Source organism: Mixophyes fleayi, chromosome 6, assembly GCF_038048845.1.
Source record: "Mixophyes fleayi isolate aMixFle1 chromosome 6, aMixFle1.hap1, whole genome shotgun sequence".
NCBI lineage: Eukaryota > Metazoa > Chordata > Amphibia > Anura > Limnodynastidae > Mixophyes > Mixophyes fleayi.
This window is the reverse complement of record NC_134407.1, coordinates 209150555-209175323: the sequence shown is the minus strand read 5'-3', so window position 1 is coordinate 209175323 and position 24769 is coordinate 209150555. Positions and strand designations below refer to the sequence as shown.

General features: G+C 39.6%; 1 protein-coding gene across 1 annotated transcript; it reads left to right on the top strand.

Moving 5' to 3' along the window:
- LOC142095280 (uncharacterized) lies at window positions 1-16634 on the top strand. The gene is made up of 6 exons (XM_075178224.1): window positions 1-88; window positions 1740-1887; window positions 5653-5785; window positions 6956-7105; window positions 13205-13328; window positions 14349-16634. The coding sequence occupies exons 3-6, from the start codon at window positions 5663-5665 to the stop codon at window positions 15395-15397; spliced, it is 1446 nt and encodes a 481-aa protein (XP_075034325.1). The 5' UTR covers window positions 1-88; window positions 1740-1887; window positions 5653-5662; the 3' UTR covers window positions 15398-16634.
- Window positions 16635-24769: the final 8135 nt, after the last annotated feature.

Sequence of the window (24769 nt, the reverse complement as noted above, 5' to 3'; positions counted from 1 at the left end):
TGACGTAGCTTGGGGTCGGTAATGCGCGTGTACGTGTTCCATGGAGCGCTGGCCCAGATTTATTACACAAAGGACAGATCTGCTGCAGGTCGGTGATCACTGTATTTACACCCATTATATTACATGCATCTTATTTATCTCCTATTACTGACTGCACTGGTTGTATGCAGAGCTCTGTGCCTGCAGCAGGGATTGATTACAACTGTATCCGCATCACAATGGAATGGAGCTCATTGTATCCCTGCTGTTACATACATGAAACATGGAGACCATGATCCCTAGTGATTGCTCCATGGTTTGCACTGGGAGCTCTAATAGATGGTCAGGATAGAGCATTGATATTAATAAGACCTATTAATTCTTAAATAAATACTATGTAAGGATTATTTTTTTTAATTACAGCACACATTCCTGCCTAAATAACACTTCTCACTTGCAACGAAGCAACACTGAGAAGATCTTATTTTGAATAAAATATGTTTATATAGCTCTAAGTGTATTTAATTCTCTGAAATTGGCCTATATTTAATTTTACCTGGGCTGACAAATCAATAGAATAGCTGCCACTTGCTAATAAAAGCAAGATGGTTCCCTGTTTATTAGTGCACATATATAACAGAAGTGGTTTTTCAAAATAATCTTTAGAAGTAATACAATATATAATGTACTTAACTAAAATCATCATTTATATAGCGCAATATATTCTGTAGCACTATAAAATAGGGGAGAGTAAAATTAACATATAAAATACAACAGAAGGTTAGTGGTCATTGCTCATAGGAGCTTACAGTCAGGGAACATTACATTGATATACAAGATGATGTCCCTTCATGTCTATAGATGTTTACTAAATACACCCCCTCCCTCTTTGTAGATGTTTAATGAGTATCTGCTGTATATATAGCTTTCCTAAGCAATAAACTGAATAGTAATACAGTAAACATGTTTTTCATCATCATCATTTATTTATATAGCACCACTGATTCCGTAGCGCTGTACAGAGAACTCATTCACATCTGTCCCATTGGAGCTTACAGTATAAATTCCCTAATATAGACACACACTCACATACAGAAAGACAGGTAGAGACTAGGGCCAATTTTGATAGCAGCCAATTAACCTACTAGTATGTTTTTGGAGTGTGGGAGGAAACCGGAGCAAACCCACGCAAACACGGGGAGAACATACAAACTCCACACAGATAAGGCCATGGTCAGGAATTGAACTCATGACCCCAGTGCTGTGAGGCAGAAGTGCTACCACTAGGCCACCGTGCTGTTTTTAGTATAAAGCAGAACTCCCAGTGTCTTGCAGCGATTTACCTGTTCCCCACTTGTAGAACTTGGCCCTTGACAGTCACCTGGTTTGGGATTGGACTAGCTACTTCTGTAACTAGTCCAATCAGCATGTCCCAGCACCTTCAGCCACTGTGAGGTGAATACATTATGCAGTCAAAATATCCAAAAAGACAAAAGTTCCTGGGGACAGGACCCCACGGTCATCCAGTTGGGAAGAAATATTGCAGGAGAAAATAGTTCTTCTTAAAATCATCAGCAGTTTCTTGTACCACAGTTTGATGACCTCTATTTTACAGGAGTAACACAAGAAACGGAAATATAAAGATAATGCTATGTGCCAAAGAGCTTGCGGTCTTATCAGAAAGGGAATGGAAATCCCCAAAACTCTAACATAATTCCCATTGACTGTGACTGATTCCAGTGTTGTGTTGTTCTCTCCAGTGAAACGACCAAGCAGCTGGACTACATAATCGGACACTACAAGGAGCGGCCAGATAGTGTGTTAGTCGATTGTTTGCATTTCTGGATCTTTACAGTCAACATCAAGTGTCCAACCAGATACACATACAGGCTTGTGGGATTTACGAGCGTAAGTATTGTCTTTTTGGTTGTGTATAGAACAGGAACTACTTCTGATAAGGCTTCTGTTTCCACTTACTAGGTAAGTGGAAACACACTGGACGTTTTTCAGCCAATCGTCGGGCCAGTCTGCACATATCGTGTTAGTGTTCATACTTACACGATAAACGACAGTAGTCCTAAAGTACCGATTGTTGTTTCATGTGGTTGGTCGGCATGTTTGATAATCTCGTTCCAATCACCTTCCGATCCTGTAGTGGGTATGCATTCATGTTCATGATCTCCATAGAGTTACAGAGTCATGGAGCTAGATTTACTAAACTGCGGGTTTGAAAAGTGGAGATGTTGCCTATAGCAACCAATCAGATTCTAGCTGTCATTTATTTAGTGCACTCTACAAAATGACAGCTAGAATCTGATTGGTTGCTATAGGCAACATATCCACTTTTTCAAACCCGCGGTTTAGTAAATATACCCCATGGTCTTTTTAGCCAATGCCGGCAATGAACATGTCTCGAAGACTAAATGTAGACAGTGCTGTAGATGGAATAATTTGTTCGTTCTGAGACTGAATATTGCTTTTCAGAGCTAATGAAATTCGTTATGACATGTGAATAGCTATAGCAAGACATTTAATCAGTGTGACATGAATGAATGCATATTGTGCTGTCATTCTCTAAACGACTATAGGACCAGATGAATAGCACAGATCTGATGATAAATCGTGTGTATTCTGTACGCATGAATCACCTGACCGGTCGGACCTTCAATCGTAGGTACAATCGTTCTAGATAACGGATTGGTCAGGAAAATTCTCCAGTGTCTACCACCTAGCTTTATCTGAGGGCGCTATTAGTACACAAACATGTCAAAATAAGGATTGGTGAGAAAAAAAAATACTTGAATTATCTGACGTGTTTAAATTTAAATAACCACTAAATCTAAACTATAAGTTACCTTAATACTGTAGAAGAGCTGCTACCATCATTCTCCAATCTATATGTAAAAGTTTCCATACATTGATAGAACTTGAGATGTTTGGCGTTGTGTTTCCACGTGCTGTGTGCAAGGTTTTGCTATTTGTTAATACAGCTAGAAGCAGCTGGAATAGTATTCCTGACAGAAGGTCTGACATGTACAGGAACATGTATCTTCCCATGATCACAGCCTTAGCTCAAATATCTCCCATTCTTGTAAGCTTCAAACACATTTTATTAAAAATGTGTCGTCTTCTGCCTTGTTTTATACAACAACCAGGTAAAGTGATGTAAATCTGTATAATATAAGCTCTAACCAGCCCTCACTTCTAATGTTTTCTTTACGTAATTATGTCACTTTGCGGATTTTAATGTGATTATGTAAACTTAATGTTTGTATTAATTTAATTTGGCCACTTTTGTATTTTTTGTCATTTTGTTGTATGCTCTAACCCCCTATGTACGGCCCTGATGAACGCTTGTCACGCATTATAAATAAAACATAATAATAATTATAATAATAGCTATAATAGACAAAATAAATATTGATACCAATCACACTCCATTAAGTAAATTAACAGAACTGCAGTGGACGGTCAGGTTAATACTGAATAAAGCATTTTTTCCTTCATGTTCATACGTAAAGATATCTAGGAGTTCTGTAAAAATAGTGTATTTGTACTTGGGTTAGGGTTAGATTGGGATAGTCAGGGTTAGTAAAATGATGACCATTAGGTTCTCTTTAAGTGTAGCACGAGATCTGTTCATCGTTTTGTGCCAGAATAATCTGGTCTGTGCAGTCTCCTACGTGAAACTTGTACAGTATTTCCTTTCTATTTGTTGCATACTTGCCAACTTTATGTTGGCCGGACCCGGGAGATCCTGGAGGGCAGTATGGGCGGGGCTTCACAATTCATGTCATTTTGGCCCCGCCCCCGGTGACGTAATGCCTGTTTTGGGTCTTTTTACAGTAAAGACCCCAAACAAGCATTATATCACTGGGGGCGGGGCCAAAATGACGCAAATCGCGAAGCCACGCCCCCTCTGCCCATGCTTTCCGGCTCTAATTTAATTGAAGTGGGCAGATGGGCCAGATGCGGGAGAATTGCCAGCTCTCCCGGGAGTCCGTGAGACCGACCCGAACTTCGGGAATAGCGTTGGCAAGTATGATTTGTTGTAGTGTACCAGAATCTATATTTCCTACTTTTACGCATTAAATTTATTTCTATCATTTTATTAGGTGCTGTCTAATACAGAGTAAAGTATACTATAACACTTTTATCGCAGCAGTGTGTATAGACTGAACTTCATTTTTTCGGCATAGTCTGGCCTGCTGTCATTCAAAGGCTTGGGGCTATATTTACTAAACTGCCGGTTTCAAAAAGTGGAGACGTTGCCTGTAGAAGCCAATCAGATTCTAGTTATCATTTATTTAGTACATTCTACAAAATGACAGCTAGAATCTGATTGGTTGCTATAGGCAACATCCCCACTTTTTCAAACCCGCAGCTTAGTAAATATACCCCTTGGTATGACATGCTCATCCTTGCAGAATGGTCTGCCTGTGACTGATCTTCTATAGTAAGATTCTGCTGCACTTTAATATTAGCATAAACCACAAGGACACTCGTACCCCAACCCAGTCATATAGTCCGTTGTCTTACGAGACGTCATCCTTATGATGAGTGACCCAGCGTATTTACACAGGAAGGTACATAAGGAATTTAGAGGAAGGAAGGTTTATTTGCTACTATTAAAGATTCGTCAACCTCTTTTTTTTTTCCTATCTACTAGTCTAATGTTAATATTAAAAAAGTTTAAAGGAAAACTATCATTGCATTCCGGATAGAGCCCATTACATTTTTAAATTTTGAAAAGTACATCTACCTAAATCAGCATGCTGTGTTATCCATCCCCTGCAGCTATTATTGTTGTTCAAATATGGAACTTAAGAGTCAGGTAATCCAACAGCCGTCAGCATGCTTTATAACAGTGTAGGCTAACCTGTGACACTCCAGGTGTTGTGAAACTACAAGCCCCAGCATGCTTTGGCAATATATAGCAGCTCATTACTGGAAGGGTATACTGGGACTTGTAGTTTCACAACAGCTGGAGTGTCACAGGTTAGCAAACACTGCTCTATAGGCACCGTCCAGCTGTCAGACTACAATTACCATAATGCCTTAGGCTCCCCAGTACATGTCCTATTAATGTGCATTCATGACCTCAGCACCTATTTGAAGGTATTCTAAAGAAAAGAGTGACAATGCGATCATTTCATGCAGACCTGGCCAACCTGTGGCTCTCCAGGTGTTGTGAAACTACAGGTCCCAGCATGCCCTGACATCTATCGGCTGACTATCTACTGGTAAAGCATGCTGGGGCTTGTAGTTTCACAACACCTGGAGAGCCACAGGCTGATACATGGTGAGGTATCTGAACTTCTTCCACAGGGGCTGCCATGAACGTATCCTACGACATTCATAATCACAATAGAATGTGACCATGGGAAATAAGAATAATTCCAACAGCAGTTGAAAGGATCAACTGTGTGAAAAAATAAAATAGTAACTTGAATAAAGAACTTTATTTTCACAATAAAGTGAGGACAAGACCAAATGTCTCATAATATAAAGATATTTAATCATCAATGCTACCAGATGAGATCCCTATGCGAGTGCTATGACAAACACTGTTCATAATGTAGGCTGTATTCGTGTATATACATGAACGCTTTTTGCTGTTTTCCACATCCTTTCATGTTCAGTGAGTAACATATGTTCCTGTGATTACTTTAGTGACTACAACATGGATCAGCTCTCGTACTTGGAGCATCTGTCTAACTTGGAGGTGAAGGACAAGAGATTGGATCAGATTTCTGGGAGGATCTTAAATCTCACAATGGAGATACTCTGTCTTCTGACCGGAGAGGTGAGGGATTCTGGGAGTGTGATACAGAAACGATGGACTTAAAAATGGGGCATGGTCTTTATTCTGGGGCCACAAAACAGGTGTTCACATTAAAATGTACAGGATGTATTACAATAAAGTGATTCCATAAATTAGGTTAAGCACCCTTGGCCTAAATTTTCTTTTAACGCATAGTTGCCTACTCTCCCGGAATGTCCGGGAGACTCCCGCATTTCTGGTAGACCTTCCGGGCTCCCGGGAGAGCAGGGCAACCTCCCGGTTCTCCCCCCCCCCCTTCCCCCTCCTGCCGCAATAGATAAGTGGTGGGGGGCCTGGCTTAACATCGCAAATGTTGCATCATCTTAGCCCTGTTGTAATTGGCCAAAATTGTGACAATCGTTTAGGGGGCGGTGCCAAAATGATGCAATTCGCCCCTGCACACCCACCTCCCCCGGGATCTCCCTGAAGGCAAGGAGGAAAAGTTGGCAAGTATGATATATTTTCTAATTGAACTTTTACTTTAACCCTCTGAGCACCATAGATATAGAATCTTTGTCGACCAATCTCGAAGGTCGAGGGGCTGCAGGTGTACTGTAGAATCTACATCCCTGTTCTCCTCCCGTACTCTAAAACATGGTCAAACTCCATGATTAGGTGTACATGTGAGCCAAGACCAAATCTGGCTCATATACAGGAAGTAAATGACTCCCAATACTCAGACACTGTGCTCAGTACAAAGACTGTGCTCCCCAATCAGCACTCAGCATAAAGCTACAACTACCTCTCCATTATAAGCTGGTCTACACCGTGTGCACTGACCAGTCTGTGGGTCTCATTCTACATCATACCGGCATTGGTCTTTTAATGTCGGCATTGTGAATCACGCTGTAGACATTGTAAACCTGTCACCATAATGGAAGTGTCGGCATTTATCCTCCGACATTTTCATGTTGGCAGATTAAGTGCTGACATTTACACTGCGCAATTATGACCGCCACCTGTACAGGTAACCAGAGTGATTCGTGTCAAGAAAACACCTCATATTAGTGAGTATTTCAGTATGTCTGTATTAAAAATAAATCAACAGTGACTTGTTACTTTTTTGCACTACTCAAGTTATATAGAATGATCCTTATTTGCATCGAGGATAGGATACTCCTACTGATAAATATATGTCTCTTTAATACGTAGGAATACATTGTGGTGAAGAAACTTAGCGATGAAGTCAGCAGTAAGTCAGAAGAATTCACCACGGAACCTTCACCTCATTCATATGACAGAGATAATGACAAGAAGATTCTAGAACTCACCAACAAGATCATTCAGCTGCTGACTGGAGAGGTGACTGCTGGGAATGGGTTTAAGACTTAACCTTCTCTTTGTTGATCCAGTGTTAAAGGACCCGTATTTACGCCATAATTGCGCACGCTATCTTCTTCTTTTGTTCCTGGATACACTTGTTATCTTACCATATGCATTTACGCTTTACCACGTATGACACGCCTACTTCAGACCTTTAAACCTGATTTACTGTATCACACATTTATATATATATATATATATTATCTCCTATATCAAGACATTATAAATTCATAACCACAACGCAGATATATATGTATGAAATAGAATCTTTACTTGTACAATAATGTAATAATATAATTTCGATAACATAATCTTACACACGGTACATATAATAGATGGCATTCTGTGTGTAGGTACAATAACTTATTAATTATGCATGTGTGTGTGTGTGTGTGCGCATGTAACTGTGTGTGTGTATCTCAGATCATCTTACAATGTAGTCACCATCCAAAATGGCTGACTTGCCATGCTTGTTGCAAACTCATGTCATCTCACAAGGCCTCAACGTCAGGGCAGACCCATAACTCATTACATGCAGTATTAGCTAGTCCACCACATATGTCCACTAACATTTCTTGTCTAGCAGAGGGGGGGGGGGGGGGGAAGAGATCTCTACAAAACTTCCCAGCAAGAGTCTTTTCACACATCTGTTTAACTAGTAGCAATTACACACATAGGGGGGGAGGGGATGAGAGCACAGACCAGCCAGACGATTTACCAAATACAGTCAGTATTAAACTCAACAATCAGAACTTCAAGTGTTATACAATACAGTATGAATATCTAGCAGATATTCACAGAGAAGCCACACTATTGCTACATCAAATACAATACTATTCAAGTATGAAGTCTATTGTATTGTTACAATCAAACTCCTAAGATATTACTAATTTTAAACTCTTAAACGGCATCACTTCTTAAGCAAAATAAACACTTACTACAATGACATCTAATTCTATGACTATCCCATGCAACATTACTTTCTATGCTTACAGTATTACCTTAAACAAAAACCATTCTTAACAGCTAGACCACATGGTCTGTGACTCTATAAGAAAGCTTACAACACAGCCTATTGTAGCTCCTATAGTCTATAGATCACTAACAATACACAGAGTACATTTTACTCATATTTACAATGTCAGCAGAGCCCTATTAAAGGGCTCATATATACTTTACTATTTTTCAGTCCATACAGGGAGATAATCCTTGCTGTGTGTATCTGCGTAATCAGTCTGATCCAAAAAGGCAGTTTTGTCTTCAGAAGTTAATTACAAAACTTCTGTGGGATGGGCTGATGTATCTGATTGGAGGCCAATTCCTTTGATATGTAAAAGTACTGAGCCTCAGTTCCTTCAGACAAAAGCTTATGTACTTTGATATAGTGGGGAGAAGAGAAAAGTTATTTAAGGAAGGAAAATGATATATATATAATAATCAATTATATATATCTTCAACAGTCCCCCTGTTTGTCAGTGTCTGCAATAACAGTTAAACTGACAAAAATCCATTAATTTTCCATCTTAACGTAATATGTTTCAGAATGTGTGAGTATATGTATGTGATGAAGCATTCAGTTTGTAATAAACATGAAAATGCAATTTTTAGTATAAAATATCAAGTAACAAAGGGGATCGGCGCTAAAGGGCCTCAGGCGTCGGTATGTCTGATGAAAAAACCTTTTTCTTATTTACTGACAGCAGGAAAAAAAATCAACACATGTCGAGGCACACCCCTTTAAATAATCCCTCAACAATTAAATCTAATTTTTGGACAGTCTCTTCTTGATGTGATGTCTCTGTGATGTCATCCTCTTCACAAAGTACGATGAGAGTCATCTTTAGGGCATCTGTGTCCAGGTCTCATTTGTGTCCAGGTCTCATCTGTGTCCAGGTCCTGCAGTCTTCGGATCCATTCTGTCATCTATTAGAGGTGTGGTCTGCTACAGCTGGGCACCGCCTTAATTCTCATTATCTATTAGGGAACAAACAGAAAATATCAGTTGTTTTGAAATCTTAACTTTCTCCTACCCATATGAAGTCTTCTCCGTCCGGTCCGCCTGTAGAATTCTTCCGATATTCTGCCATTCTCCGTTTCTGGATTCCTAGTATGGGAACAAAAAACAAGAAACTCTTCGGAGAATTTCCCCTATCGAGCGTGGTTAATTATCTGACCCTGCCTGCTGATGATTTAAGAATAAATTCCAGGTATCACTTCGATTCTGAAAACCATTTAGTGTCATTCTGCAACCCAGGCTGCCTTTATTTAATTTTTTTATTTTATATATATATATATATATTAATTCTAACTATCCCCCCTTTCTCCTCTACAATGATCTCGCTATCAATTGGGGAGAAGAAGCTTAGGAATCGTGATCTGAACTTTGTTAGCCTGTGGAGACAGAAAAGAAACATGAATATACATACAAAACATGTCATCATTTGTTCAGAGAATTCACTGTGTTTGAAAATGTACACATTCACTTTTTACATCAAGTTACCCCTGTGGTATCTCTTCCGAAAATGTTATGTTCTACCACCTTTGCTGGGTAATGGATCTATGTATCTAATTTGTAAACACCACCTAAGCAAAGCATGTGAGTGTCCCTAAAAGGAACTAAATGTTAATACATCAAAGCAACCTCTGATTTATCTATACTCTTATAGGCCATTGCCCCTCCCCCTGTTCCTGGTGGATAAAGTACATTATCCTGTATCAGGGTTACCTTTAATTCCCAGGATAATATGAAGGAGGGGAGGGGGGGTTCATACCTGTACCTTACACAGTTTGTGACCTTAGACATTGTTATGATTTAGAGTGATAAATAATTTATCAAATCTTGCATAACTCATCACTATTATGTTAATATTACATACATTGTACATTATTCTCTGAAAAGAAATAAAAATAAAAATCCTGCCTCATGCATAAAATCTGCAGCTTCAATCACAGCGCTGTCATCAGCGCTAACATTAAGTAATCAGCACTATTTAGCACAATTTCCACTGCTAACAAATACAGCGCCAATAATTGCGCTAATCCAGCACCATATCCAGTGCCAATTACTGCTCAATTTCAGCACCCCGTCCAGTGCCAACATTATTATCCAGCACCATATCCAGTGCCAATGACTGCTCAATTTCAGATCCCCGTCCAGTGCCAACATTATAATCCAGCACCATATCCAGTGCCAACTACTGCTCAATTTCAGCACGCCTTCCAGTGCCAACATTAAGCAGCGCCATTTTCAGCGCTAAAATTAAATACAGCGCCAATAATTGCGCTAATCCAGCACCATTTCCAGTGCCAATTAAAATATTCCCTACACTATTCTAACATTCCCTATTATTTAATACTAGCTACAGCGCAGCTTCTCTGCGCCATAACAAAACTCATTGTTACCTGTAATCCGTGTTACTTCTCACGAATCCTCATTGTTGCCACTAGAAAGATCCTCTTCTTTCAGGACGTCTTTCTCCTTGCAGCAGGACTTAAAGAAACAATACAACAACGAGTATCCAAGAAATTTTCAATTTAAATTTTTTCTGTTATACACTTCTGTATTAGTGATTTGTATGAATATCTCCCTGTCTACTGAGTGGAAATGCTGTTCTCAATCGTATAACGATTGGTAATCATGTGCAGATATGGTTGCACCCAGCCAGAATAGCTAATAATGGCTTTACCGAGTAAACATTTTCCATGATCCGCTCATAATTTAAGTGTCGCCAAAGCCGTGCCCACTAAACAACTGTCAAAGGCGTGTTTCTACAGAATTTACATATTGGAGTACCTCTATGGATTACCTAGTACACTTAATCTACAAGATACAAGCAACTTGAACTATCCATTTAACATAAAATATTGTATCAACCCAAAGTAACTATCGGCGTATAATACAATTTGCGCCTTTTTCCGCTATTTTCGTCACGTCGAATAATACGCACCCGTGACATCTCCGATGTACTTTAGAGGCATCTTTCTACACAATCCTCAAAACAATCACCTCCTACCACTACAATACAGGACAGGGTGTCCCAGCTTTCACGCTTATGCGTTCCTGCTAAGAATCCGTGAGCGCTACTCCCGCGATTCTTTTGTTTGACAGGGTTCTATAATACCCAGATAACACACACACCTCTTGACAAAAACCGCCAAGTACCCAAGAGTGAAAAACAATAACCATCATAATCTAGATTCGCTGTAATTAATTATATATCTTCCAGGCCTCAAGTAAAACAATGTTATCAGTCCAAACCTCTTTCCAGAGAAAGCGTACGCTAATAACACATAAGTATCACCTCCTTTGTGTACCTATGCTATTCGTCCCCGCTCCTCTACCGAATTAGATTAACAATATAACAATTTTCACTACTATATCCTAGTATATTATAATTAAAACAGCCAGGGCTAGGCTCGCCAATGTTAAAGGACCCGTATTTACGCCATAATTGCGCACGCTATCTTCTTCTTTTGTTCCTGGATACACTTGTTATCTTACCATATGCATTTACGCTTTACCACGTATGACACGCCTACTTCAGACCTTTAAACCTGATTTACTGTATCACACATTTATATATATATATATATATTATCTCCTATATCAAGACATTATAAATTCATAACCACAACGCAGATATATATGTATGAAATAGAATCTTTACTTGTACAATAATGTAATAATATAATTTCGATAACATAATCTTACACACGGTACATATAATAGATGGCATTCTGTGTGTAGGTACAATAACTTATTAATTATGCATGTGTGTGTGTGTGTGTGCGCATGTAACTGTGTGTGTGTATCTCAGATCATCTTACAATGTAGTCACCATCCAAAATGGCTGACTTGCCATGCTTGTTGCAAACTCATGTCATCTCACAAGGCCTCAACGTCAGGGCAGACCCATAACTCATTACATGCAGTATTAGCTAGTCCACCACATATGTCCACTAACATTTCTTGTCTAGCAGAGGGGGGGGGGGGGGGAAGAGATCTCTACAAAACTTCCCAGCAAGAGTCTTTTCACACATCTGTTTAACTAGTAGCAATTACACACATAGGGGGGGAGGGGATGAGAGCACAGACCAGCCAGACGATTTACCAAATACAGTCAGTATTAAACTCAACAATCAGAACTTCAAGTGTTATACAATACAGTATGAATATCTAGCAGATATTCACAGAGAAGCCACACTATTGCTACATCAAATACAATACTATTCAAGTATGAAGTCTATTGTATTGTTACAATCAAACTCCTAAGATATTACTAATTTTAAACTCTTAAACGGCATCACTTCTTAAGCAAAATAAACACTTACTACAATGACATCTAATTCTATGACTATCCCATGCAACATTACTTTCTATGCTTACAGTATTACCTTAAACAAAAACCATTCTTAACAGCTAGACCACATGGTCTGTGACTCTATAAGAAAGCTTACAACACAGCCTATTGTAGCTCCTATAGTCTATAGATCACTAACAATACACAGAGTACATTTTACTCATATTTACAATGTCAGCAGAGCCCTATTAAAGGGCTCATATATACTTTACTATTTTTCAGTCCATACAGGGAGATAATCCTTGCTGTGTGTATCTGCGTAATCAGTCTGATCCAAAAAGGCAGTTTTGTCTTCAGAAGTTAATTACAAAACTTCTGTGGGATGGGCTGATGTATCTGATTGGAGGCCAATTCCTTTGATATGTAAAAGTACTGAGCCTCAGTTCCTTCAGACAAAAGCTTATGTACTTTGATATAGTGGGGAGAAGAGAAAAGTTATTTAAGGAAGGAAAATGATATATATATAATAATCAATTATATATATCTTCAACATCCAGAAAAAGAAACACCCTTTATTACATGTAACTTTGGTAACCTTATATGCTATCTATTACCAACCCATTCTTGAGTTTGCCTATACCAATTCCTCCGAGAATTAGTATTATATTGTCTTCTTTCTATGTAATATAATACGTTATATAATTAGAGTGCTGAGAAACTCATTTGATGAGTGATGAATCCAGGGGAGGTGGATGACGGCTGTCGTTTCATATTTCAGGTCCCTCTGAAATGTGGGGATGTTGCAGTCTACTTCACTACAGACGAGTGGGAGTACTACCAAGACCATGGAGATCTATACGTGGACACAGTGACCGTATCTGCCAGGTCTCTCAGGTCGCAACGTAAGTCAAACGTTTAATTACAGTTATGTACAGCAAAGCAACAACGTCATTGGAACAACTTCCAGTTTGACCCAGTAGAGGAAGAAATAAGATATATTCCAACTGCAATATCACCACCCATAGTTCTCTGTAATGTATTCACCATTGATCTGTGTAGACAACTTTCTATTGTAGAACACATTGTGCTACTGTTACCCTATATTGATGGGTGTGATACATATGTTCGACAGTTACATGATCGACATTTATATGGTCGAAACCATAATATAGACAGGGTTGGAAAGTCGACAATAATGACATTGACATTATTAATAGGTGGACAATTGAAATGTAGACAGTATTATTAGGTCGGCAATTGAAATGTAGACAGAATTATTAGGTCAACAGTAATAGCCCTATCCCTCAATATAATTCTGTCTATATTTGAATTGTTGACTTAATAATGTCTACCATGCGAATTGTCTACCTAATAATACTGTCCACATTTGAATTGTTGACCTAATGTTGTCGACTTTCTGAATGTCGACCAAATGAATATCTAGCCGACGACCGCATACCAGATTGATAGGCTGTATTCTCTTGAATATACTGAATGTAGGCAACAGGTGTACTTTAATATGATTAATGGATTTACTATTTAATGCCAAAAATATCAGATTCTTATCACATTTTTTTCATCCTGTCCACCCTCTTATATGGTTTATTCTCCCAGGATCTCACAAAAATGTCTCTTGTAAGCGTAGATTGGAGGGTTGACAAGTTTTAGCCCAGGGGGTAAGGCACAACTCAGTAGCCCATTTTAAAGAAAAAAACAAAGCAGGTGGCCCAGTCACCCAGGCCAAGGTAGCCGACTATGGGACCGGCCCGTTCCCCCCCCCCCCCCCCCCCCCCCCCCCTTGGATTGAATCACTGTTTAAACATATGAGGTGATACCGCCATCTTTTTGACCAGCTTTTTTTGTGGATGTTGCCGACTGCATTCATTAAAAATATTTAAGGAGAATGATTTTTGTCCTTGCAGGTCGAACAATTCTCAGGAATACAACAAATAGAGGACCAGTAGCCCCAAAAGTAAAAAGAAAGGGGAAAAGAAAATATGTCAGGAGAAAGGTGAAGGATTCCGCCCCGTATAATGAAGGAGTTGGAAGACTTGCTGATACGTACAAGGAGGAAGAATATACATTGGATAATAAGGAGTGCAATGCAGCAAATAGTGATACTGATGAAAGTTTTGATGGTTTGTTCGTAATTAAATGTAAAGAGTGTGGTAAGAGGTGTCAGAATAAGGCTGCGTACATATCTCACCAGAAGGCACATACCAGGGTGTATAGCTGTAATATCTGTGGTAATTTTTTCCCTGACAAATTACTTCTTCATCAACACCAAAAAAACCACGTTGAGGCTAAGCCGTACCCTTGTCCTGAATGCGGAAAACGCTTTGCCCGTGCTATAAACCTTGAAACACATCAGAGAATTCACAGTGGAGAGAAGCCATTTTGTTGCTCTGAATGTGGGAAAGGTTTCACATGCTCTTCGAATCTTGTTAAACACCAGAGAATCCACACAGGGGAAAAACCGTTTACTTGTTCTGAATGTGGAAAGTCCTTCGTCAAAAGCTCACATCTTTCTAGGCACAAGAGGATTCACACCGGAGAGAAACCGTATTCATGTACCGAATGTGGTAAGCGCTTCACGAATAAAGAGAATCTTGTGACGCACAAGAGGTTTCACACGGGGGAGAAGCCATATCCCTGTGCGGAATGTGGTAAAAGTTTCAAGTTCAAATCTCACCTTATTGTACATCAGAGAACACACACTGGGGAGAGGCCATTTTCATGCTCTGACTGCGGGAGGTGCTTTGTAGAACGTTCACACCTGATGAAACACGAACGTAGCCACACGGGAGAGAAGCCATATTCATGTAAGCACTGTGGAAAAAGCTTTGCCCGCAGCTCACACTGTGTAAATCATGAAAAAACGCACATACGGGAGAAAAAATTCCCATGTCCGGATTGCGGGAAACGATTTGGACTAAAGAGTCAACTAAACAGGCACTGGAAAACTCATTAAGGACATAAATACAAATAATTATATATACATGCCATGAAAAATTGTATCTAGCAACATTTTGAAATGCGCATGTGGAAGAACTACAAATGTAAACTGACTTTCCTGAAAAAATACTACTTAGGAACATTCAAATAATTGAATAAAAAGTGAAAGCATTTAATGTAAAAATTCTTACAACAATTTCACAAATAATTAAAAAAGGTATAAAAAAAAAATATTCATTGTTTATACAAATTTCCTATTGTTCATTTGTTAATTTTATAGTAATAATTATTTATTCAAATTTCTTAGTAAAACCAAGTTTGTAATCTATAATTTTAAGTGATGTTTTTTCCATTAGGGTACTGTACCATAGAGACTGTATTGTATCATTTAATTTGGTTTCATTGCAAACCCCATGCAGCTCTCGTTCATATTAAATGCAAAGTGCACAAAGTAGTGTCTTATATTCCTGACCATTTATATCATCGATACATCCGGAACGGATTAAGTGTGAAATTCTCTGCTGAATGCAAATCAAGATCTTCAGCAATTGGTCAGGGTACAGCTCTGGGTGGGTAATAAGCATTGTATATGGCAGTGGATTCCAAACTTTTTCAGTTCAAGGCACCCTTAGGGTCTGCATAATTTTTTCAAGGCACCCCTAAGCCAAAAAAATTAGAAAGTGTTCCCCCGCCATGCTTACCACTGACCCCAGGGAGCCTAGGCGCACAGTTTGGGAACCACTGGTATATGGTGTTGCACAGCAGAAAAGACGGATAATAAACATTCATGGCATCTTGTCTTATGACAAATAGTCATGGCACATACATAGGGGGGAATTCAATTATCTGCTTAGTGTCTCACCGGTGTTTCGGAAACACTTCACGGCAGAGATTTTGACAGAAATCTCGGCTCATTTTCCCTCGCACACCATAGAGGTGCAAGGAAAAATTAGCGATTTCTACCATATTTTCCATCAATGAGCGCTACGTGATGTTTGCGCCCCACATAAAATGCTGCTATATTGCAAAGACAGTATATCACAAGACAATAATACTGGGAGTTGCTTGAACATTTATAGTAATGGAATCGAACTTAGATTACATTGGTGTCCTAGTTTTTACACACTATTTCACTATTGTTATTAGAAATATAAAGTGAGTGTAATCTATACAAGTCTTTAACAATCTACATTTATAGTTAAAATGAGCATGCCATTCTCGCATAGAACCAAAGTGAGAAACATTAACAATACTGGTGCCATACAGAACAGAAGTGAGTTGTATATTTAGATATATCTCCTTTTGTTAGACTGGTTTTAATTCTTACAGAAGTATAGGGATTGCTGGGTAGAAAGTTGTGTTGTGGAGGAGGGGCCTAAGTGAACGCGATAACTCTTCTTTAGCAAGATCCCGCTCTTGTGAAAAAAAACAAAAAACTTGGTCAGTTTGGTCAAATCCTGATCTGAGTTATATATTATTTAGTTATTTATAAATTATTTTACTTGGAATAAATACATTGAGCATCTCAAGTATGTCCTGGATAATGTACCTATACCTGGATACTTAAACCTAACATAAAATGAGAACCTTGGCTTTACCCATTAAATTGTACACAGACACAGCTAACATTATATAGTGATAAAGTCCTTTTTAGTACAAAAAAACCTGATTTAATATTAAACATTTTTCTGCATATGATTTGTACTGTTTCTGAATTTGTGTAACCTGTATAAACACTAACATTCATATATTCGGAGCGGATATTGCTTGAACAGATAATTATGGTTAAAGGGATTGATTTTTTAGCCCTGTGAGTAGTGATTCTGTATGAAACAGTACCGATCTGTATAAGAGACGTGTTACCTCATTAGATTAACTGTACTAGCTTCCTGTATGATGTTGCATTCACTACAAACCTCTACGTGCGCAGGTTTAAAGAGTATTTTTCATGTAAAGTTGAAACAGTATTTTTATTTTTTGCAATAAAATGTTTTGTTTATAGTGATTTGAGTCACAACCCCAATTGTAGTCAGGTCTTCTCCCGCCATCATGAAATATCTCAAAGGGCTAAGCTCAGGACCTATTTGCGGATCACTCTATTAAAGGATTGTAAAGCTTTCGTTTCTATGGCTGTAGTGAAAACAGTATTGCATTTTGAATCTCCTTCCCAAATGGAAAACAAAGCTGTTTTTTTTTAAGCAGAGCTGGTGCAAAAAAGGGTCTGTGATTGGTAGCATTGGCGAGGTCGTGCTGAACTCTCCCAATTTTATTACAATTTGTGCAGAGCATCAGGAACCCGCCCCCACAATTTCTACACTGTAGATCATGGACAAACTCCTTTTAATCCTCTGTCTTTGGATCCTTTGTTTATTGTGCCTGGTATAATGAGCTAACTCTGCATTTTTTCTGTAGTGTTAGCTTCTCTTGCAGTATAACTATTATCAAAGTTATGTACTAAGTAATATACTTTGCTAGGACTGTATAAAAATACTAATCAGTTCAACCATGAAATAAGAATCATCAATTTAAAGTCCAGGCTCGTCCAACCAAAGCATTTTCCTTGTCCACGGGATTGTGATGCAGAAGTTCTCAGATACATACTGGGGTCTGTATCAGCAGCTGGTGGCTCTGCTGACTATGTTGTGGTCTTCAACAATGTGCTGCTATTGCTGGTTTTCCATATTGATTGAACTAGCATGGCCACGGCAGCTCAAAGCCATTGTATTGCTAATTATTATCTTCCGCTGTGAACTTTCACTCCAATAGCAAAGGTAATTTTACTTACTTTTCTCATACGGTTAAGACTATTACTCAGGGCGATTGCCAAGGTTTGATACATCCATTGTATCGTAAGAAATAAAGATTTTCCGATGCGATCTCTGTGGCTCCAAAGCACAATTTATTTGCATAATAGATTACAGGCTAAGTATTGCATGCATACGCTTGCGTGGTTTGCACAGACAACAAGCTTCAATGAGAACGCTTTGGTTTCTAAAGGTGAACAATTTATACACTGTATGGTCATAAAAAAAGCAGTGACATCACATAGATACACAGTTACATTATTAAGTATCCACATCCATTGGTCGATGGGTCGTGACCTCCCAAGAACACGATGCCCCATTGGCTGATTGCACTGATCATTGTCCCTTGAGGTGGGGGTCATCTTTCCATGTGTGTCCAGCTGTTCTTCCTCAGGCACCTGCCCCTTGACCTGTATAAACTGGTTCTTTTATGACATCTCTGGAGTTGCTATATGGTGTATGAAAAGTAATATTGGTAATACCTAGTGCTCGCAATGTGCGAACGCTTCATAAATACTACCCTTCTCATGCAATTGTGGACATAATGAGACCAAACGCGTAATTAAATTCTACACCACATTATATTTAATACTAACGGAAAGGAATAGATTAAACTTACTTACATGTTGCTAAGATAATGATTCGGTTTGCGTATTTCCGGGTCTATAGACGCCCATGAATGATGTTACTTTGCAGTCTCAATAAGATAAGTGTGGCTGCATCTGGTTGCTTTAAACCATGCCAATATTCTGAGTTCTCCAATGTACCGGGATCACGGCCTTTGCCGCATTGCTAAGATTTTTGATTGTAGATTTTTTATATTTAGAGATGGACAATTTATTATGATTCAATAACCAGTATTTGGGGCAGTTAGGTGGATCAAAGCCCATTATTTCCTTAGAACTTTCTGGGATGCAGTCCTTTCAATTTCTGAGAGCCGTGCATTCCCACCATATATGCAACGGAGTACCTGGCGCTGACATACAACGCCAACAAATGTTTGACGCCCCAGGAACCATCTTAGCCAGCAAGTTGGGGCATCTATACCACCTAGACAAAATCTTATATTGTGTCTCCATATTTTAGTTTTTTAATAAACTCTGGAACTATGGATGAACAAAAGTAAAGCCGAGTTACAGTCGTGACCTTTGAAAACCCTGAAATTGTCTTATAATAAAGACCAGTAACTGACACAACAAAACTATCACTAATCTTTTACAAAGTCGATGTCTCACTGGAGACAACTACCAGCCAGTATTGGCACTGGCCTTCCCAGAGAGTCTAATGGACCCCCCAGTCTTCTCCAAGAACCGCCGCAAGGCAGGATGGTTTTATCTGCCGGAGGCCCGCAGGTTGCGGCCCCTAGGTTAGCCCACCGGCATGGTAGAAAGATAGTAGTAGGGTAAATGGTTCTGGGAACACAGTAAAATGCCTCGTCTAGCTGGATATTAAACAGCTTAACTGTAAGACGTAGGAAGCCAGACGTACCTTGCTGTCTAGTAGAGAGGCACAAGGAGACAAACACGAGAGGAGTCAGGAACTGTAGCCGGGTCGGTACACAGAAGGTCAGCCAGTGCGTGTTGCCAACGATTCAGCAGATGCAGGGTTAATCAGACAAGCCGGGTCGGTACACAGAAGGTCAGCCAGTGCGTGTTGCCAACGATTCAGCAGATGCAGGGTTAATTAGACAAGCCGGGTCGGTACACAGAAAGTCAGCCAGTGCGTGTTGCCAGGGATTCAGCAGATGCAGGGTTAATCAGACAAGCCGGGTCGGTACACAGAAGGTCAGCCAGTGCGTGTTGCCAGGGATTCAGCAGATGCAGGGTTAAATAGACAAGTCGGGTCGGTACACAGAAAGTCAGCCAGTATTCACAGGGAGAAGTGCACAGGGAAAGCACAGGGATCAGGAGCAGCCAGACACTAAGTACACTTGTTGCTCTGACACAGGAGAGTGTCAGAGTGAAGACTAAATAGTGGGGAAGTTTGAATTCCCCGCCTCTCAGGTCACGTGATCAGACGGACCCTAACAACAGATAAGGGTATGAACATGATTTTAGACTCTCTATTGGTACACTACTGGTAAAGAAGCATACATTCCTGCACATGTGCATTAAGCGTCCTAGCAGAATATGTAGAGCAGTCTCTACTTTGCCGTGGTTAGATAAGCATTTTACAATACACACATAAGAGTACAAAAACAACAAAATGGAGTTCAGTGGCCACTTTGATAGGCCTGTCACACCACCTCATAGGACAACACTGCCACACATACATGCACAAGAACATACAGCGAATGATAATAAATCTTGTATAAAAGAGGATACAGTTCCTCTGAAGCAGGAAATACCACTCACACTAAATTTTATATACCAATTGCACACCCAGAGGCCAGCATGTATCTATAAGCATTAACAAGAATACACATGTGGACCAAAGAGAATATTCTCCATTTTTTTATTATTGATTTGCTTTTCAGAACGAACAATGACCCTTTAAACCCAGATCTCAACACACCTCGAGCAGGTCACAAAGAAAAGAAACTAGTTTGCTCTGAATGTGGGAAATGTTTCTCCTCCAAATCATATCTGCGTGTATACCAAGAAATTCACTTGAGTGAGAGGACAATTCCCTTCTGCTACACACAATATAGTCCCTCTATAAGGTACACATTTGACAATATAGACACTTTGGAGTGGAGGAATCCAGGGACCCCCATGCCTTTGCAGTGTGGTTACATTAGATATATATGCCAGAGAATTGCACACATTAAGCATCATTTACAAATGCAGCTTTGTGACATCACATGTCTATTTTTGAGCAAATACACACATTTTTATGGCTAAGCACATGGATTTGGGAGGAGCGGGGTAGCGTGTCAGTGCAGGCTAGGCACCTGGATGTGCTGACTTATTAACTCTCATGCAAAAAATGAAGTTTGTTTTGCATGACGATCATATAACCGACATAAAGCGGTGGAAAAGGTGTGATTATTAGGCTCTCTTTACAGGGCACTTCAAGCAATGCCATGCAAACATTTAAACGTACAGACGTGACATACGTAAAACAATGAGTCGATCCCACAACACAATCATCTTCTGACTAAGGGGCACATTTATCAATATTTACATAAAGTGAAAAGTAGTTTTCAATCCTTATCGCAATGATAAGGATTGAACTATTTCTCACATTTATGTACAGCCCTGCACCGAAAAACTGCTGTTTCAGTGATAAAAAAAATCATACTTACCCCCCTCTTTGGAAGCGCTGTCTCCGGGTCTTCTCTTCACTCTTCAATTGCGCATGTCCAGTTCCAAGAACTGGACATGGGCACACAGATTCCCTCTCTGTCTCTGCAACGATAGTTGCAGAGAGAGAGCGCTGAGTGACAGGGAGAGATCATGTGATCCCTCCACACATGCGCTGTCCAGCTCTGCTCTCCGGAGCAGAGCTGACAGCATTAGATTTCTTCTATTCCGATGATGTACGCCAGCTTCATGACAAGTTCCCGAAAAAAAACATTTTTCGGGACTTGTTAGATTGCGGCCAGGAGCAGTCACCATTCTGTTGAATGGTGACTGCTCCCAAAAACGATCTGAAGTGAAAAGCAGTCATTTTCATCAGTCATCAGTGCGATGGGACTTTAATAAATTTGCGTTGGACACTTTCTGGACCAAATTACACGGTAAGTGCACGATAGTGCAATACCGTTTTTTCTTAAATATGCCCCTAAGCCTGGACTTGTTTCAGTCAGGCTGAGTGGTAGGAGAGGAGAGTTCCGTGTGTGAATATTGCAAATGGACGGCGGAAAAGAACTATAAATTTGCATTTTATCTAACTGCATCCAAAACTAATTTTATTTCTTATCAGTTAAGTTTTGTGCTGTTACTCACCGGAGCTGAGCGCATGATCAGTAGAAGAAGCCAGCAGCGGACTGTTACTCAATGACTCAGCGATTATAGAAGCTGACGGCCTATTAATTAACACATTTCATATTAGAAAATATGTTAGAGATAAGGTGACCCAAGCAGTTCTTGAATTTTCATGAACGGCCCTGAAAGCTCATCTCATGCCCTCAACTGGGAAGTTCTCAAAGTGACAGTATGAGGAGAATTCATTGGTCTCATCAGAAAGGTGAGCTGAGCAGCAACAAATTGCTGAATTTCAAGTGGTCATAGTGGCTCTCACAGCTGTACACCTACTCCTTCCATAGTGTACAACACATAGTAAGCTCTTGGCTCTCAGGCTCATGTTAACCAGTTATTTACCACCAAAGTGGCCAAAACCTTGCAATGGCTGCAGCAAAAATTCTACAAATGGGGCGACAAGACAGATACTATCTTGGCTCTCGGAATTCTGGCGATTAAAGGCATTGTGAGTCTCCGTCTTTGTGGCCCTCAAAAATAGTCAATTGCTTTGGGAATATAAATGCTCCCTTTACATGATGAGGGTGGATCTGTCCTCTTGCAGCAACCATAAAAAGTTCAGTCCTACCTGGAAATGTGTTACTTCCCTCGACAGTCTGAGGAACGTCACAGAGATATGACAGTGAAGGAACCACTCGGCCTGGAAAGTCATGTTTATCTCATGGATAGGCTGTATTGCTGCTGTAAAATTAATCTCCTTCTGCTGCTTCTTTACCTATCCCAGACTCTTCCAGTTCCAGTTCCCTCCGTCTGTTTGAAGAATCTCCAGCTCAGTATATCGCAATATGTTTCGTCAGGTCAGATACCTAGAGTGGGTTTGCGAATTTTGGTTAAATGCCCTGTGGGATTAGGCCTCGATAGTTTACAAAAGTATTTTTTGGCTACTCACTTGAGCTAAGCGGTCCTCTGTCAAAGAAAAATATAACCGTACTAGTATTACCAATAACTAGTTTATTAACATTCTCTTTCGTCCCTCATGTTAAGTGACATATTTAACAATAACCGATTTTTGGGCATGGTCATTTTCATGCCTTCTGGCAATGATAAGGAATGAGAGATCGTGAGTATTTACTAAAAGTGTTATGCCGGGACAGCAGTCACAATAAACGACTGTCATTGCGATCACCTATATCCTATCTCTTCTATGGTCACTATCGCAAAGTGGCCACAGAGGAGAGAGTAGGTAATATATGCTGAGGGATCTGAAGATAAATCTACCTCAATGCTCCCCCCCATAGGCTTCAATGGCTAACGTCATTTTTGGAGGATTAGGGGCTTGTTTAATAGGGTTTGTTCAAATCTCTTCTTATTCATTTCTTATAGGGAGGTTGCTATAATTCGTATAATACAGTGTTACTCTCGATGATGCACAACCAGAGTGATTCTGTTAAAACACACCTTTTATATATATTACATTTAAGAAAAATATTAAGTCTGTTACCAAAATTAAATATTAAAAGCAGTGAAATACAATAGTCATAGGATAGAATGTGACAAGAAAATAAGTGTAATATAAAGTATGGCTAGGAGTGGTGTCTTCTCTTATACTCAGTTTGTACCGTAATGGATCAAATTCTAAATAACCACCTGAATTATATACGCTTTATGTTATAAGTGAATTGGATTAACTCTTGGTTATGGAAAATCTGTTAATGGTCATTAATTTCTTAGTCAGAACTATTAGTGTAGTAGCTGTTAATATTTTTTTTTTGCTATTTGGTTGTTCTCTGGGGGGAAAGAAATTCAGTTGTACTTTATTGGTATCATGGGAGAATCGCAACATTTAGGGTCTGATTTAGAGTGGAACGTAAGTGTAAATGTAACTTGCGTTTGAAAAGGTTGCACAGAAGTGTATACGTAGGTCGTGTTCAGAGTTGAAGATGCGTTCAGGTCTGAATGAGCAGCGGATGCGTCCGCATGAGAACAGACGCACTGCTCAGACACTTACGTCTAAACTTATACAAAAAGCTTTTATTTTATGTTACCAACGTAATTGCTATGAAGCATCATTTAAGCTTGAATTTTCCAGCCAATACACCTGGAACAAATTCCCAACATGAATACAAAACAATATATATATATTTTATCTTCCCTACAATAAGCTTGGCATATCCTAATCTATGGATGAGCGACTACTAAAGTCTTAATAAGCGTCCGCAAATCATTTGCAAACCTCTAATTACAAGCAATTCGTTAGCTCAGGTGTCTGTGAACATCATCCGCTACTTACATGACCACCTGCAAATAAAACCTCTTTGTCAGCCGTATCTGCGACTACGTCCCAGTCTGCATCAGAACGCAATAGGTCAGTCACGCCCTTACTGTACACTGCCTACGTTAGAACACGCCCCTTCCTTGCTAGACACGCCTCTTCAGGTGTAAGGAGTCATAAGTGGCCAAAAGTGGCTGGTCTGAATAGCATGAGGTGCGTATGTCCACTATGTCCGGAGCATGCGCAGTGTGAAAAAACACAAAGATACACTACGCTAAAGGGCGTATGTCTCACGCTGAATCTGTCACCAAGTCTGTAGCCAATTTCGTCCTGTGCGACTTAATTGCACACCCCTAACTGTAAGGCGGATGAACAATACTGTAACAAACTCAGCTATTGGCTACTTTATTGCTCTACACTTATTGTAGCGGTTATCGCTGGCATTTCAT